Source organism: Grus americana, chromosome 10 (assembly GCF_028858705.1).
Source record: "Grus americana isolate bGruAme1 chromosome 10, bGruAme1.mat, whole genome shotgun sequence".
Lineage (NCBI taxonomy): Eukaryota > Metazoa > Chordata > Aves > Gruiformes > Gruidae > Grus > Grus americana.
In genome coordinates this window covers 13982212-13994440 of record NC_072861.1, presented here as the reverse complement: position 1 = coordinate 13994440, position 12229 = coordinate 13982212, and the positions used below count along the sequence as shown (strand labels likewise).

Sequence of the window (12229 nt, the reverse complement as noted above, 5' to 3'; positions counted from 1 at the left end):
AACTAGCATTTAAGATTGCAAAGCAAGACACCTGGCTTTTACAAAAAAGATTTTAAAGATGTTAATTTGGTGACCTCAGCTGCATTACTTTACAGTCTTTATGTTAATTTTCTTAATAAAAATAATTGTGTTTTTCTAAGCACAAACCAAGAACATTGTTCCGCAACCAACATAACTCACTGACAGCTGACATGCATTTAGACTTTAGAGCTAGACTAGATTTGAATCCAAAGCATGTGTTTATTTGCAAGGTCCAGCTATAGAGTGATGGCCTGTATCTCTGGAGGTCGTGTCAGTGAAGCTTAGAACAGCTGCTCAGATTTTCCCAGAAGTGCATCACACAGGGAGATGAAGAGCTATTCCACAGCACAACAGATAACCTCTGATGCAATATATTCCTGCTCAGTAGTATCTAGTGCTTGTCATCACAGGCTTCTAAACCAGAGTGAAATCAAGCATCTAGTGTATGTAACACATATGTAACATAATAATTCTTATTAGGGAGCGGTTCTCAAAAAACAAAACAAAAAACTATCACTTTATTGATTTCAGAGCAGTAACTGGGAACAAGGGTTTCACCAACTGGCTTATAGGCAAGGTTTAGAAAAGAATTCACCAAACGTACTCATTCTACAGGGTCCTGTAATCCTGGAGAGGTAGGAAGTTTGACTTGAGGGGTAAGCTTCCCCATCCTAAGTTAGGGAAACATTTCCTTGAGGGGTCTTTAGGACTCCAGATGTGCAGAGTCATAAGGAGAGGCAATTCTCTTGAGTGCTCACCTGTTTCTGTGTCTAACAAGATGATCACTGGTGCCAAAGACCTATGACTGTCTGGTTTTGTGTTACTTCCCCTTACCTTGATAAAAAGAACGTTTTCCCCATGGGAATGACTTGCCCAGCTGTGGATGGATGATCCACTGCAAAAGCCTCCCATACTCTTAGTGGCAAGGAAGAGTAGGGCAGTGTGGCATGGGGAACCCACAACAGACACCTCACTGTGTAGAGAGATGCATGGAAGAATTCCCAGGGAAACAGCTCCTGCAAATCATGTTGCTACCCAAAAGCTCGCTCTTTTCCATGCAATTCATTTGTAGATAGCGCAATACAGGCCCAAAATAAAACATGAGTTCTTTTCAAAATGCAAACAACATTGTTTTCCTCTTGGTATCTGTCAAAAGACAAAGCAGTGCATAGCTGTATAGCCAAATATGGCCAAGTGATGCAAATCACTGCAAGCGGGGAAAAAAAAAATTGACAAAAAGGGGAAAAAGAGTTTCAGTTCCTTTTAGTGAATTTTAACCTCCCTAGGTTCATGAACTCAGTTATCTAGCATTAGCCACTTGTGAAAATATTAGCTTCTGGTTTTCCTGTTTCTTCTGCTGGAGGATTAGTTTCAGGGAACTTTCAGTCTTTCTTTTTATTCTAATGCTCTTAAAACAACTGCTAGAAAAGCCATAATATAGTCCAAATCACAAACAAAACCAACACAATGAAACATTTTATTCATAACCATTTTTGTACTAAATATTTGGTTATTTTCCACCAAATCATTCACAAAACCCAAGCAGAAGTACAAAAGGGACCTATTTGTAAGAAAACTCTAACGCCTTTGCTCTCTGATGGATCTGTTGCCTGTCTTAACATGTCCATACACACAAAATACTTATTCTTACCAGCTACAAAGAAATACAGTCTTTCCTAAAACACTAAGCTACTGATTGTAAAACAATGTTCGGAGCATTTATTTGCTTCAAATCTGTTATGCACTACATCTCCAACCACATTTCCATTTTTGATTAATCCAGCAGCTGTGCTTCCCTGGAACAAGAGCAGGTCATAAAGCCCAGGATGAAGCACAAAAGAACACAAGATAAAGGGAAAAGTGCCAGACTCTCCATAGTGCTCTTCGAGCGTGCGTTATTGCTGCTGACTTTACTTGAAGAGCAAATATATAGTGGCAACAGGAGGCAGTATAAAATTCTACAGTAAGTAGTCCCTGCTCCACCTGTTAAATTCAACTCCTTACAAGCCAGGAAGAACACCTCTGACAAACGGAGCCTGTAATTATAGGTGATTATTTTTTAAATTCTGCCTTTATTTATACAGCACACTCACACAGAAGTCAATGAAGTTGCAGACCAAAGATCGCTTGCTGTTTTCTGTTAAAGGACAAACAGCCACACACATACATACAGTCAGAAAGGCGGACAAGCAAATTGTCCCAAAGCACTTCCCCTAGAACATCAATTCTTGAAGATCTGGCTATAACGCCAGAAGCAATTTCGACCTCCCTCCCCACAACACCCCTCACTTGTTTTTCACCTCTGTCTTTTTAAATATTTTAGGTAACAAATGTCGAAATCCTCACAGATTTGCAAACAGATGTGCTGGGGGAAGTGGTTAAAGGAACATTTTACAATTCTCATCCAGCTAGAGAACTAGCTAACAAAGGTAATGCCAAGCCACAGCTTCTTTACGGAACCACCCTGGGTGGGAAGCCAGGAGCACTCTGTACTTAGTTACAGAGTTGCTGCTGCATTCCTCAGGAGCTTTCCAGAAATCCCCCAGGAGCCACTCAATCTAGTACTTTTTCCTCATACGAAGCTGAAACAACAACTTCCTTCTGCAGAACTACTTAAGACCAAGAGTCCTGACCTGAACTGGTCAGGATCACTCCTTCATACATCCCTCGCAATAGTTTTACATGAATATTACTTATTTCAAGATAAGTTCAGCTTTGTACTTTGTTGATATCAGTGTTAAATACCTAGAAGTTATTGTCACTCTGGAGCTGCTCTAAAATGGAAGTCTTACTCAATTTTTTTCTTTGAAAGTAAATGGCAATATATTCTTCAAAGCAAACAAATGGATGAGCAATTTTGAAATAAAATGCATTTCTATCTTCTTTTTAAATATCTCAGAGCCAAACTCCTTTTTATTTCTATGATTCAGACTAAGTCTTCCACTTTTACTAATAAAAAATTGCTCAAAATATTAAATGAATGGTTTATTTCATTGTTTGGTATGGCAGTCCCACTTATCATTGAAACAGTTAGTTATGTAAAATAGGTGTGTCGGTAAAGAAATTACCATAGATACTACCATCAGCCTTATACAATATATTAGAAAACAAACGTCTAACAGAAAAGCGAGCTGTTTCTTATAGATGGTATATAATGACCAAAAGTATTACAAGGAAACAGGACTTGTGTAGTTTATGCATTTTGGTTACCTTACCTCATTTTTACCTAGATTACTTTTCCTTGAACAGTGCTCACTGACGAAGCGTGACTTGAACTGGACTATTTACACTATCTCAGACTCTTCAACAGAAATCTGGTGCTGGGTTATGAGAGTGCTATCGATCCCACACATAACACTTTGAAAGTAATTTTAAAGTAATTGTTTGCACGTAGCTTAAGAGTGACTGTATTTTAGAATTACTTGGTTTAAATAAATTAATAAATTTAGAAACCACCAGTATGCACACTTTTTTTTTTTTTAAGTGGACTTGAGTGTTCTGTAGGACTGTCTCCAGGCTGGATATTAAAGATGGGAAGACAAATTAAGGTCATGATCTTACCCATAATCCCAAAGTTTGGATGAGTTCAGATATAAGATTCTGTTCTTATCTGCTGCCTACGAATAAATACACAATAACAGCTCAGTCATACCAAGGTGTGCTGGTCCTTTTAGTGTAATTCTCACACTGCGACTCCCATGTGGTACAGCAATCACGGTTTCTTCCCCTAGGAAAATTAAAGAACTGTTTTAGAAGTTATCTTGCATCAGGGAATTTGCACATCATGTAACTAGACTGAAAACTGTCAAACGCGTCTAAGAAAATATTTAACAGGCTTCACAATTTTTATATTAAAAATAATCATGTTATTTTATTAAGTACAGTATACTAAGTCTGTTTGCCATGCTATGCATATATTAAAACCTACGAATGAACTTGTAAATCTTTCTTGCTATTGGAAAATTATTTGCTATTAACAAAACCAACTGAAATGTCAGTAGTGTATTAGGAACGTATTTGCACTCTGTTGTCCTAGTTTTATTTCCTAATCACTGAATTGACATAAGGAATCTGCTAAGTAGTACTTCCCCCTTACAAAAATCTGCAGCTGTTCAGTTTCATTTTGCCCACACCTCATTTCCTGCTGCAGGTCACAACTTTAATAAGTGGCAGGACTTGCAGGAAATAAATCATCTACTTAACACTAACCCTTAACCAATTACAGACCAGTTAAGAGCAAATATATATTAGTTATAACGTATATGTTATAAGAGTGTCTGCATCTAACTTGCCATATAAGATCATTCCTTCCAGTAAAAGCCTCAATTTAAAATTAGCTATAAACCAAACCAGCCCTGAATAGGACATGTCAATACAAACCAGCTTTTAGCTGCCTGAATGGCCTCATCATATATAAACGTACAACACACTTACTTCAGTGCATTTTACAAAGGCAGAAAGTTATTACTTTCCATTTCAAATGTAGGAAATCTGTGATTTGCCCAAGCAAACCGAGTTAACAGTCAAATCAGAGTCTTTCACGCCAACAAGAGCAGTGCTCTCAGACAAGGGTATGCACAGGGCACGGCAGGGATATCACAAAAGGACAAGAGAAGCGTCCAAGCAACAAAGTACCAACGCGCTGTCTCCCATCTCCATCACGGCCCAACTGCAGATCTTTGAGGCAGGACTTGCAAGCATGGGCCCATTGCAGGTACACCCCACAGAGGTGCTCTGCTCAGTGAGGGCATTAATATAGGTCTAGGGGATGGTGTAGTAGAGGAAGCTCATTTTTGCAAATTCAAAAAGTAATGCGAGTTGAAGGTCAGTGATACGTTGGCTCCAGAATTACTCATACAATATTTAGAGGAAAAATATTCAAGTTTAAACTAAAAAATAGTTGAAGAATGTTTCTTTCCACTTTAAACAGGACCCTTTTATAGTAGATGCTAAATTATCAGCTTCTGGTTTACATCTCCTTAGCATAAGTATGAAATCCTGCCAAATGTTCAGGATACTTCAAGCAAATACTGCAATTATTTTTTCTGAAATAAACACCTTCTTATGTTACAGTTTTTATATCGCCAATTTCTAGGAAGGTCATTTAAATATAACAATTTATTTTGGATGTAATAAAATATGATCTTTATTAATTTCATACTTGGGTATTCCACCAGAGTGCAAAATACTACAGTAAGAACAATAATACAGCTAAGGAGCCCTGGAAAAAACATTAACTACTGAACCACTTAATATCTTTTTGCATCTTGGTTTTTCATCAGACGAATTGCTAAAGATAGCCAGAAGGTAGTGGATGTGTGTATCTTTCAAGTAAGGAAATAACTACTGAATTCATATGTGCTCTACAGTATGTGAGAGAAAGCAGGTTTGAGGGGCCCATCTGTCCCTACTTGGTCAGGAATTGTATCCCGTCTTGACAACCAACCAGCAGTTACAGCACAAAACCTCAAATAAGAGTCTGATTATGACCAGTTCTGAATACATGAACTGCTGTTTTGAAGTGGAACCAAGAGCACTCCGCACTGAATGGGCAAGGCCCAGATTTGCAGATGTGCAGTGATGTGTAGGACTGCTCCTCTTGAGAACAACCAGGGTCGTTCTGCTGTGCTTCCTCCACCTCCTTAGAGCAAGCTCCACTCGCCTCGGCAGGCCTTGTTGATCCCTTTTCAGGATGCTTCACATTCCTTTAGCAGTACTACAGACATTCCACCCTCACCGAAGGACTCTCTGATATGGTCCAAAAGTCTCATGGGGGTGCTAAATTTGGTGTTTCTCTGCAGCAGAGACAATATTACCAGAAAGTATTTTATTTGCATTAGAGAAGATGACTAAGTTCACCACCACAGCAATGTTCAACCTCTGCAGGCCCACAGACCTGTCAAAAAGTCTGACAGCAGGAGATTCTTGTAACCTGACTGAGATAATTATGACATAGGGCAGTGTTTCCATGAGATGAAGTAAATTATAGGGGAAAAAATAAAAGTGACAGTTTTCGAATTCTGAACCAAGATCGGGAATTGGAAGAAAATGGGACAGAGCTGACCTAAGGGACTTCCACCTTCTCTTGAGGACAGCTTTAACTTCCTACGAAACAGTAGTTACAATTGTTCAGGTCTGACTCCAAAACTATATATTCCAAAGGTCTCTGGTTCTCAATTGAAGCATTTAATTCATATTCTTAAAGGAACACAAGGCCCTGCAAACCCATTTAAAAATGGTTATGCTGTATATTTCCCATTAAATCAGTAGGATCCACGCTGTTAAAAGCAGTGAACTCTTATGAAAACATAAAGGGAAATTGCTACCCTGAAATCAATACTTAGAATTTCCAATTATCTCTTTTCCCCCCTGCCCTTATACTCTTTATGTATCTTTGAAAGTTAATTGCTGATCTAAAGCTAAAATCAAGTAAGCCCAAAATTGTCTGGAACGTGCAGAATCACTAGACTGTAAAACCTGATTTTAGACTCATAAAGCTCACCTTAAAAACTGAGAAACAGGTGAGATATTGTCTCTCTATTCTAACACCGCTTCCACTGTAGGGATTCCCAAGGCACGTGGGTCATCTTTCTCCAGCACCAGCTTGAAATGGGCTTTCTGCTTTTACCAGCGCACTCCCTCAGCAAACGTGTGTGCACACACTGCACGCAGCACTTGCTGATTAAGCTCCCGGATTGCTTTTACTTTAGATGGCAAGGTTTGATCCTGTTTCTATGGTGTTAATGTGGATTTAGATTTTGGATTTCAATGAGAACAAGATCAGACTCCCTGCTATGGTAAGACTGGGAGCTAATCCCCAGGATCAAAATAAAGGAGCCACATTCCTGAGCTCAATCCAATTCAGCAGGTTTTATTTATTTTTCCATGTGGGTCATGGTGGACCCATTTACTGTTTCACATATGGGCCAGTTGGGATTTTTCCCCCTCTCCTCTTACAGCAGGGCAAAGGGTTTATTTCAGGCCTATAAAAACTGTTTCTTTCCATGTATTTGCTCAGCACTTATCTGCTGGTCCTCCAGTTCTGATCAAATGCCTACGTGTTCTCAAAATACAAAGAACAATGGTCCAGGAACAACTACCAGCACGAGGGAACTGAAAAGCTCAAAATGTTTGGAGTCTTATTGCAGTGGCTTCCCTCATCCACTCTAACATTAGGCATAATTTCAGAAGACATTGGTGCTGGGATATGTGCTGACCTGCCTAATTGTAAGACTCTGTGCAAAGCCAAATACATACTCTTGAAGAGACACCTGAACTAGATAGGTATGTGCTACTGAAAGCAGCAGTTATATATCTTGACTCTAAAAGTCACATTGCAAAACCTATATGGGCACATCCTTTCCGTCCTTGAGTCCTTCCCTCTCCAGTCTGACACTCTCCGACTCCTCTGTGCACTGGTCTTATGACTCAAGGCTGCCTCTTCCTTTGAGAGTGCCACTTCTTTGCATTGTTGAGTAAGTATTTCTAAGGTGTGGTAACCTGCTTTTGAGACAAACAGTGTCCTCAACTCATTTTAGTAACAGACTTCTTTCTACTTATGGACACCTCTTCTAAAATTTGTATGCACTGCAGAAAGCGTACAAAGACACACAGTAAGCAGCCCATCAAGAAAATGGATCTTGAGAAAATACAGTGTGAAATAAACAATGAAATAGCCAATGTTCTTACATAGGAATTTCTCCAAGTAAGACAAGAGAGGTCAGGAAAGTAAAGGAGGAGGCTTCGTACTACCAAAACCAGCCCCAAGTAAACCAACAAAACTAAATGGATCTGTAGACTGAAATACTTGGTGCTGAAGATCCAGCATCCACACTATACCCATTGCAGGTGCTTCTCTTTGGACTAACTCTAGTTTAGTCATGGACTGCATATTCAGTAGCTGTTGAGGAACATAAGGTACTGTTCTGGGGCGCATCTTCCGGTTTAGCTTCTTCTAAACAAATCCAGTTTATGCTCTCCAAGACCACATGATGTGAACTGATGAGCAGTACGCTAGGACCATGATGAAATTTGCTTCAAAAAACATACTCCTTATCCATTCTGAAATGCTAATGTATTGGCATTCTATCCCTCCCCACGCACACTTTTCCTGCCAAATCAGTCCCAATTCCCTCTCCTGGCTCTACATGCAGTTGATTTTTCCCCTTCCTCTCTGAGTGTTTCTGACTCCATCTCCCACCCCAGATTCCTTATCTAATCTCAGTCTTCCGCTCTTCCTCCTTTTCCTTGACCCAAAGTATCTGTACAGCCAGTCCTCGGTCCTCCTCCCACCTTCTCATATCTGTGTTTCCTTTGCTGTATGAACTAATGTAATTTTTTTTCTGTTCAGCTAGTCTCATCTTGTCTTTCCCTCCCCTCATGTGGTCTCATCAACCCCAGTCATAAATCTGAAGCTTGGAAGAGTCAGAAGCCCTCCACAAAATCTCTTCTGTAATGCCTGAATGTGAGGCAGGAGGCATCACAGAGTTCATCCCATGGTACCCATTCTACACTGCAGCAAAGTAAAAAGCAAGAGCAACCTCAAGGACACTTTTTAATAGCTTAGGTATGGAAGAGCAACATGTTAATTTAGTCTAAGGAGATTGTAGATGTATGATCTGTTTGCAATTAGAACATGTAATAAGCTAGAGAACACTTAAAAGGACAAGTTTTCAGAAATGTCAGCTGTTACTTCCAAGAAGCCTCCACAGAGCCTGAAGGGAAGGGTTTTTTTTGGGGGGGGGTTTGAATGCGTTGTAGTAAAATGTGTTGATGTTCACAGATATTGCAAAAGACTTGTCCATGACCAGAAGACCATTGCCTGCCAAATTTCAAATCCCTGCTCTGTGATCAAGTCCAACAACGGGGGATGTTAAGATATATTAAAGAAAAGGTTTCAGGAATGTTTTGACAGTGGGAAACAACATGTTTTTCTCTGCTGTGTCCTTGGAATACGCTGACTTGTTTTGGCTGAATTTTCTCCAAAACATTCAGCACCTGGCATGGAAAATTCCTGACCCAACTGTTGAATTTTGGCAAAAAATCATTTGTTTAAAGTATCCGGCAACCTTGACAATGGGTGTTACTAGCTCCACATATATTGATTTCAAAGAGGTAAAAAGATGCAAGGTAGCAAGTTGTCACAAAACTGAGCCAGCTGATGATATTGAATGATACTGATGATACTGAACAAGGAGCCTTGCAGAAGGCCTCTGTTTACATAAATGATCAAAGTGAAATTAGGTTAAGTGTGATGGGCTTGCGGGTGATGACATACAAACATGTGACAATAAGTGACCAATGGTAAATTACACAAGTGACATAGGAAATAAAATGCATGGCAAGAAATTCAAACAGTTACAAGGCTATTGACATTGAAGCCTTTTGTATGAAGCTTTTAGCAAAAAGTTAAGAAAGGTAAAACTTGCAAGTATCAAACAATTTGAGAATGAAATAAGACCAGATTAGGACAAGTCTGTGCCTTCAGCTTCACTCCCTATTAATTTCAGAACCAGCATCTTTTCTTTTTCCTCGGTATCAGAACCAGAACACTTTCCTACCATTTCTTGCCAATAATGGTGCAGAAAGCAGACATCAGGGCCCAATCCTACAATTTTTCCATGTGCTCAAAGTGCAGTGGAGTAAATGGGAGTTCCATGCATATAGTACTAGAAACATCAGGCCCATGATATCTCATTTCCCAATGGGACGGTACATTTTACAACCTATTACACTTTTTGTTTGAATATCATTAGTCAAACCTTTAATCATTTTACCAGAATGTTAGAATCTGGCTTGCTGGCAGAAGTTTAACTTACTTTGTCTTTCAAAGGCAATTAAGTGTTAGTGGAAAAAATAAAGAACTTTTGAATTGACAGTTCATTTCATATTTGCAAAACAGTAAGCTTTCTTTCAGTGCTGTTTAGCTTTCCGATCAAAGGCAGGCATTCATTTTATGTAAAAACATATAAAAAGATAATAAAACAAAGTGAGTCCTTTATGAGAAATCATTTGCTATCAATGCCTAAATTTCTTTTTTTAAAATAAGGACCAAGATAACTAGGTACTTTTATTTTCCCTTATGTCTCCTTTTTTTCATAATAAAATCTTTGGCTCTTGCTTTCCTTCCAGTTCTTTAATTTGCCTCATTGCACAATAAAATTCACATCCTGCTCACAACCTTACAAGCTCCCTCTTAAATACATGTCTGTCATGTGTCGATATTTTACTTCTCAACACTAGTTCTGAGAGCTTCCAAATGACTATTTGGAAGATATTGTCTCTCCCTTCACTGCTACATTAGCACAAAGAAAGCATGGCTTTATTTCCACATTTCATTCACACAGAGGTTGATTATAGGGAACTGCTTCCATAGTGCTGAACAACTTGACCCAAAAGAGATTTTGGCACTATCACAATACCAAGAAAATCATCAAAAGTTCTGATTTTAGTAGCATGCATACTGTTTTGCTTATGTGAATGGTAATGCATTCATATAATCTAGCCTACTGCAGTGCAAGATAAACCCAAAACTTGACATAACTGACATCTTTCCCCCAAATAGTCTTTCGTCATCTTTAAAATTAAAGAACTCTTCAAAAGCCACTGAATTATGACAGAGGAAACAATGAACCTCGGGTATCTTCATAACCTGGTCAAGGCAATGGGAGATCTCCCACCAAGTGATGTCAACTGTAGTCAGCTCTTACCTGTGCCAGAATACCACAAGTGAAATTTATATTTTATATATTATATATATATTATTTTTATATAATGGCAGTTTCAAAACCAGATCCCTTTTACCACTTTGTCTTTACTGTACTTACATACTAAGCAATTAAACGTGAATCTTTTTATTGCACTTATCATGAACTATCCAAGCAGATTTGCCAATTCAACAAGCTTAGTTTGGGTTGCCTTAGAACTAGCTAGGGTGTCCCCAGGAATCATCCTTCTCCAGGAGAATCTCTGTTGCTGTATAACTGGAATAGACAATGCAATTCCTTTCTGTTCCAGCTGACCTCCACATCAGAAAGGGGAAGAGATAATTTTATGTATGTATTTCCCTACATATCCATCTATATATAGACACATAAAATAAATACAACTTGGTAATATTACAAAAATATTATCCAATCTTTACTGCTTTGCAAGTGTTTGCTCGGTGCTGACCAGAAGCTCCAAGCATTTGATATGACAAAGTGAATAAAAAGTGATCCTCCATGAAAAATCTTTTTCAGCTCATTGTAAATGTTCAAGAAATTTTCTCAGTTTTTCAGGATGAAAAACTTTATAAATTACTGAACTACATTCTCTCACCCACAAAAAAAGGCCTCTAGTAAAGGCAAGGCAAAGGCTGACACTGATGGCCCATCCAGTACATAAAAAAAAAGGTCTTTGACTTGTGCAAAATTATTCTGTGACTTTAAAAGATGCTGCCACAAAATATATTCACTTTTTAATTTAGATTAGCTTTGTTATACATATGTACTGTATTACAGAAATTACCCACCTGCAGAGCGTAAGATAACCTAGCATGAAACCTTGTAGATCAATACAAGTAATCACACTGCAAGGTAACAAGCATTAAGATAACATACATTGCGCTTCAAGTTACAGCCACGTTGAAGCGTACTGCAAGTAGTGGCATTAAAAAACACATGGAAATATTTACATGTACTGCAATAAGAATTAAGCACAATTCAATATACAGCAGCTCTTTCTAAATCAGGGCACAAGTGAAATCTCTGCAGCTGAACTACAACAGTACTAAAATACATGCAGCTGTCAAAGGCAGGTGCTTCCTCCATTAAAAAAAACACGTGCTTGCATTTGAACTTTGAATATTGACTTCAAGAGCATCAGATCATCACTCTTGCATCCTATGGCTCTGTAGGAAGGTAATGAACCCCAAAGGCTCCATCTCCATGTGACAAATGCACATTGTGATTTCAGAAACAGAAAAAATAGATGTCAGGCAAGTATCTCACATGATAAACGCATGGGACATAAGATGTGATATTACAGGGAGCATCATCTGTAAGGGTGGAAAGCACAAGTGTCAGAGGCGAGCCTCTATGTGAAAAACCTTGCCTGGATATCAAAATAGCCAGACTCTTAAGACTCCAGTAAAGGGTCTAATTCTGATACCCCCTCCTCTCTTACATTTTCAATACTACTGAGACCTACAGAGTTACTCACAATAAAA

General features: G+C 38.7%; 1 protein-coding gene across 7 annotated transcripts in view; it reads right to left on the bottom strand.

The window, feature by feature from the left end:
- ADAMTSL3 (ADAMTS like 3) overlaps positions 1 to 12229 on the bottom strand; it is a 186649-nt gene that overhangs the window by 64992 nt on the left and 109428 nt on the right. For all 7 annotated transcript variants that reach the window (XR_008578650.1, XM_054837231.1, XM_054837228.1 and 4 more), the window contains exon 8: positions 3674 to 3748. Coding sequence is in view for 6 of the 7 variants with exons in the window: in XM_054837231.1 (XP_054693206.1) it covers positions 3674 to 3748 (75 nt within the window). In the remaining variant the exon portion in view is untranslated. The remainder of the gene's footprint in view (positions 1 to 3673; positions 3749 to 12229) is intronic.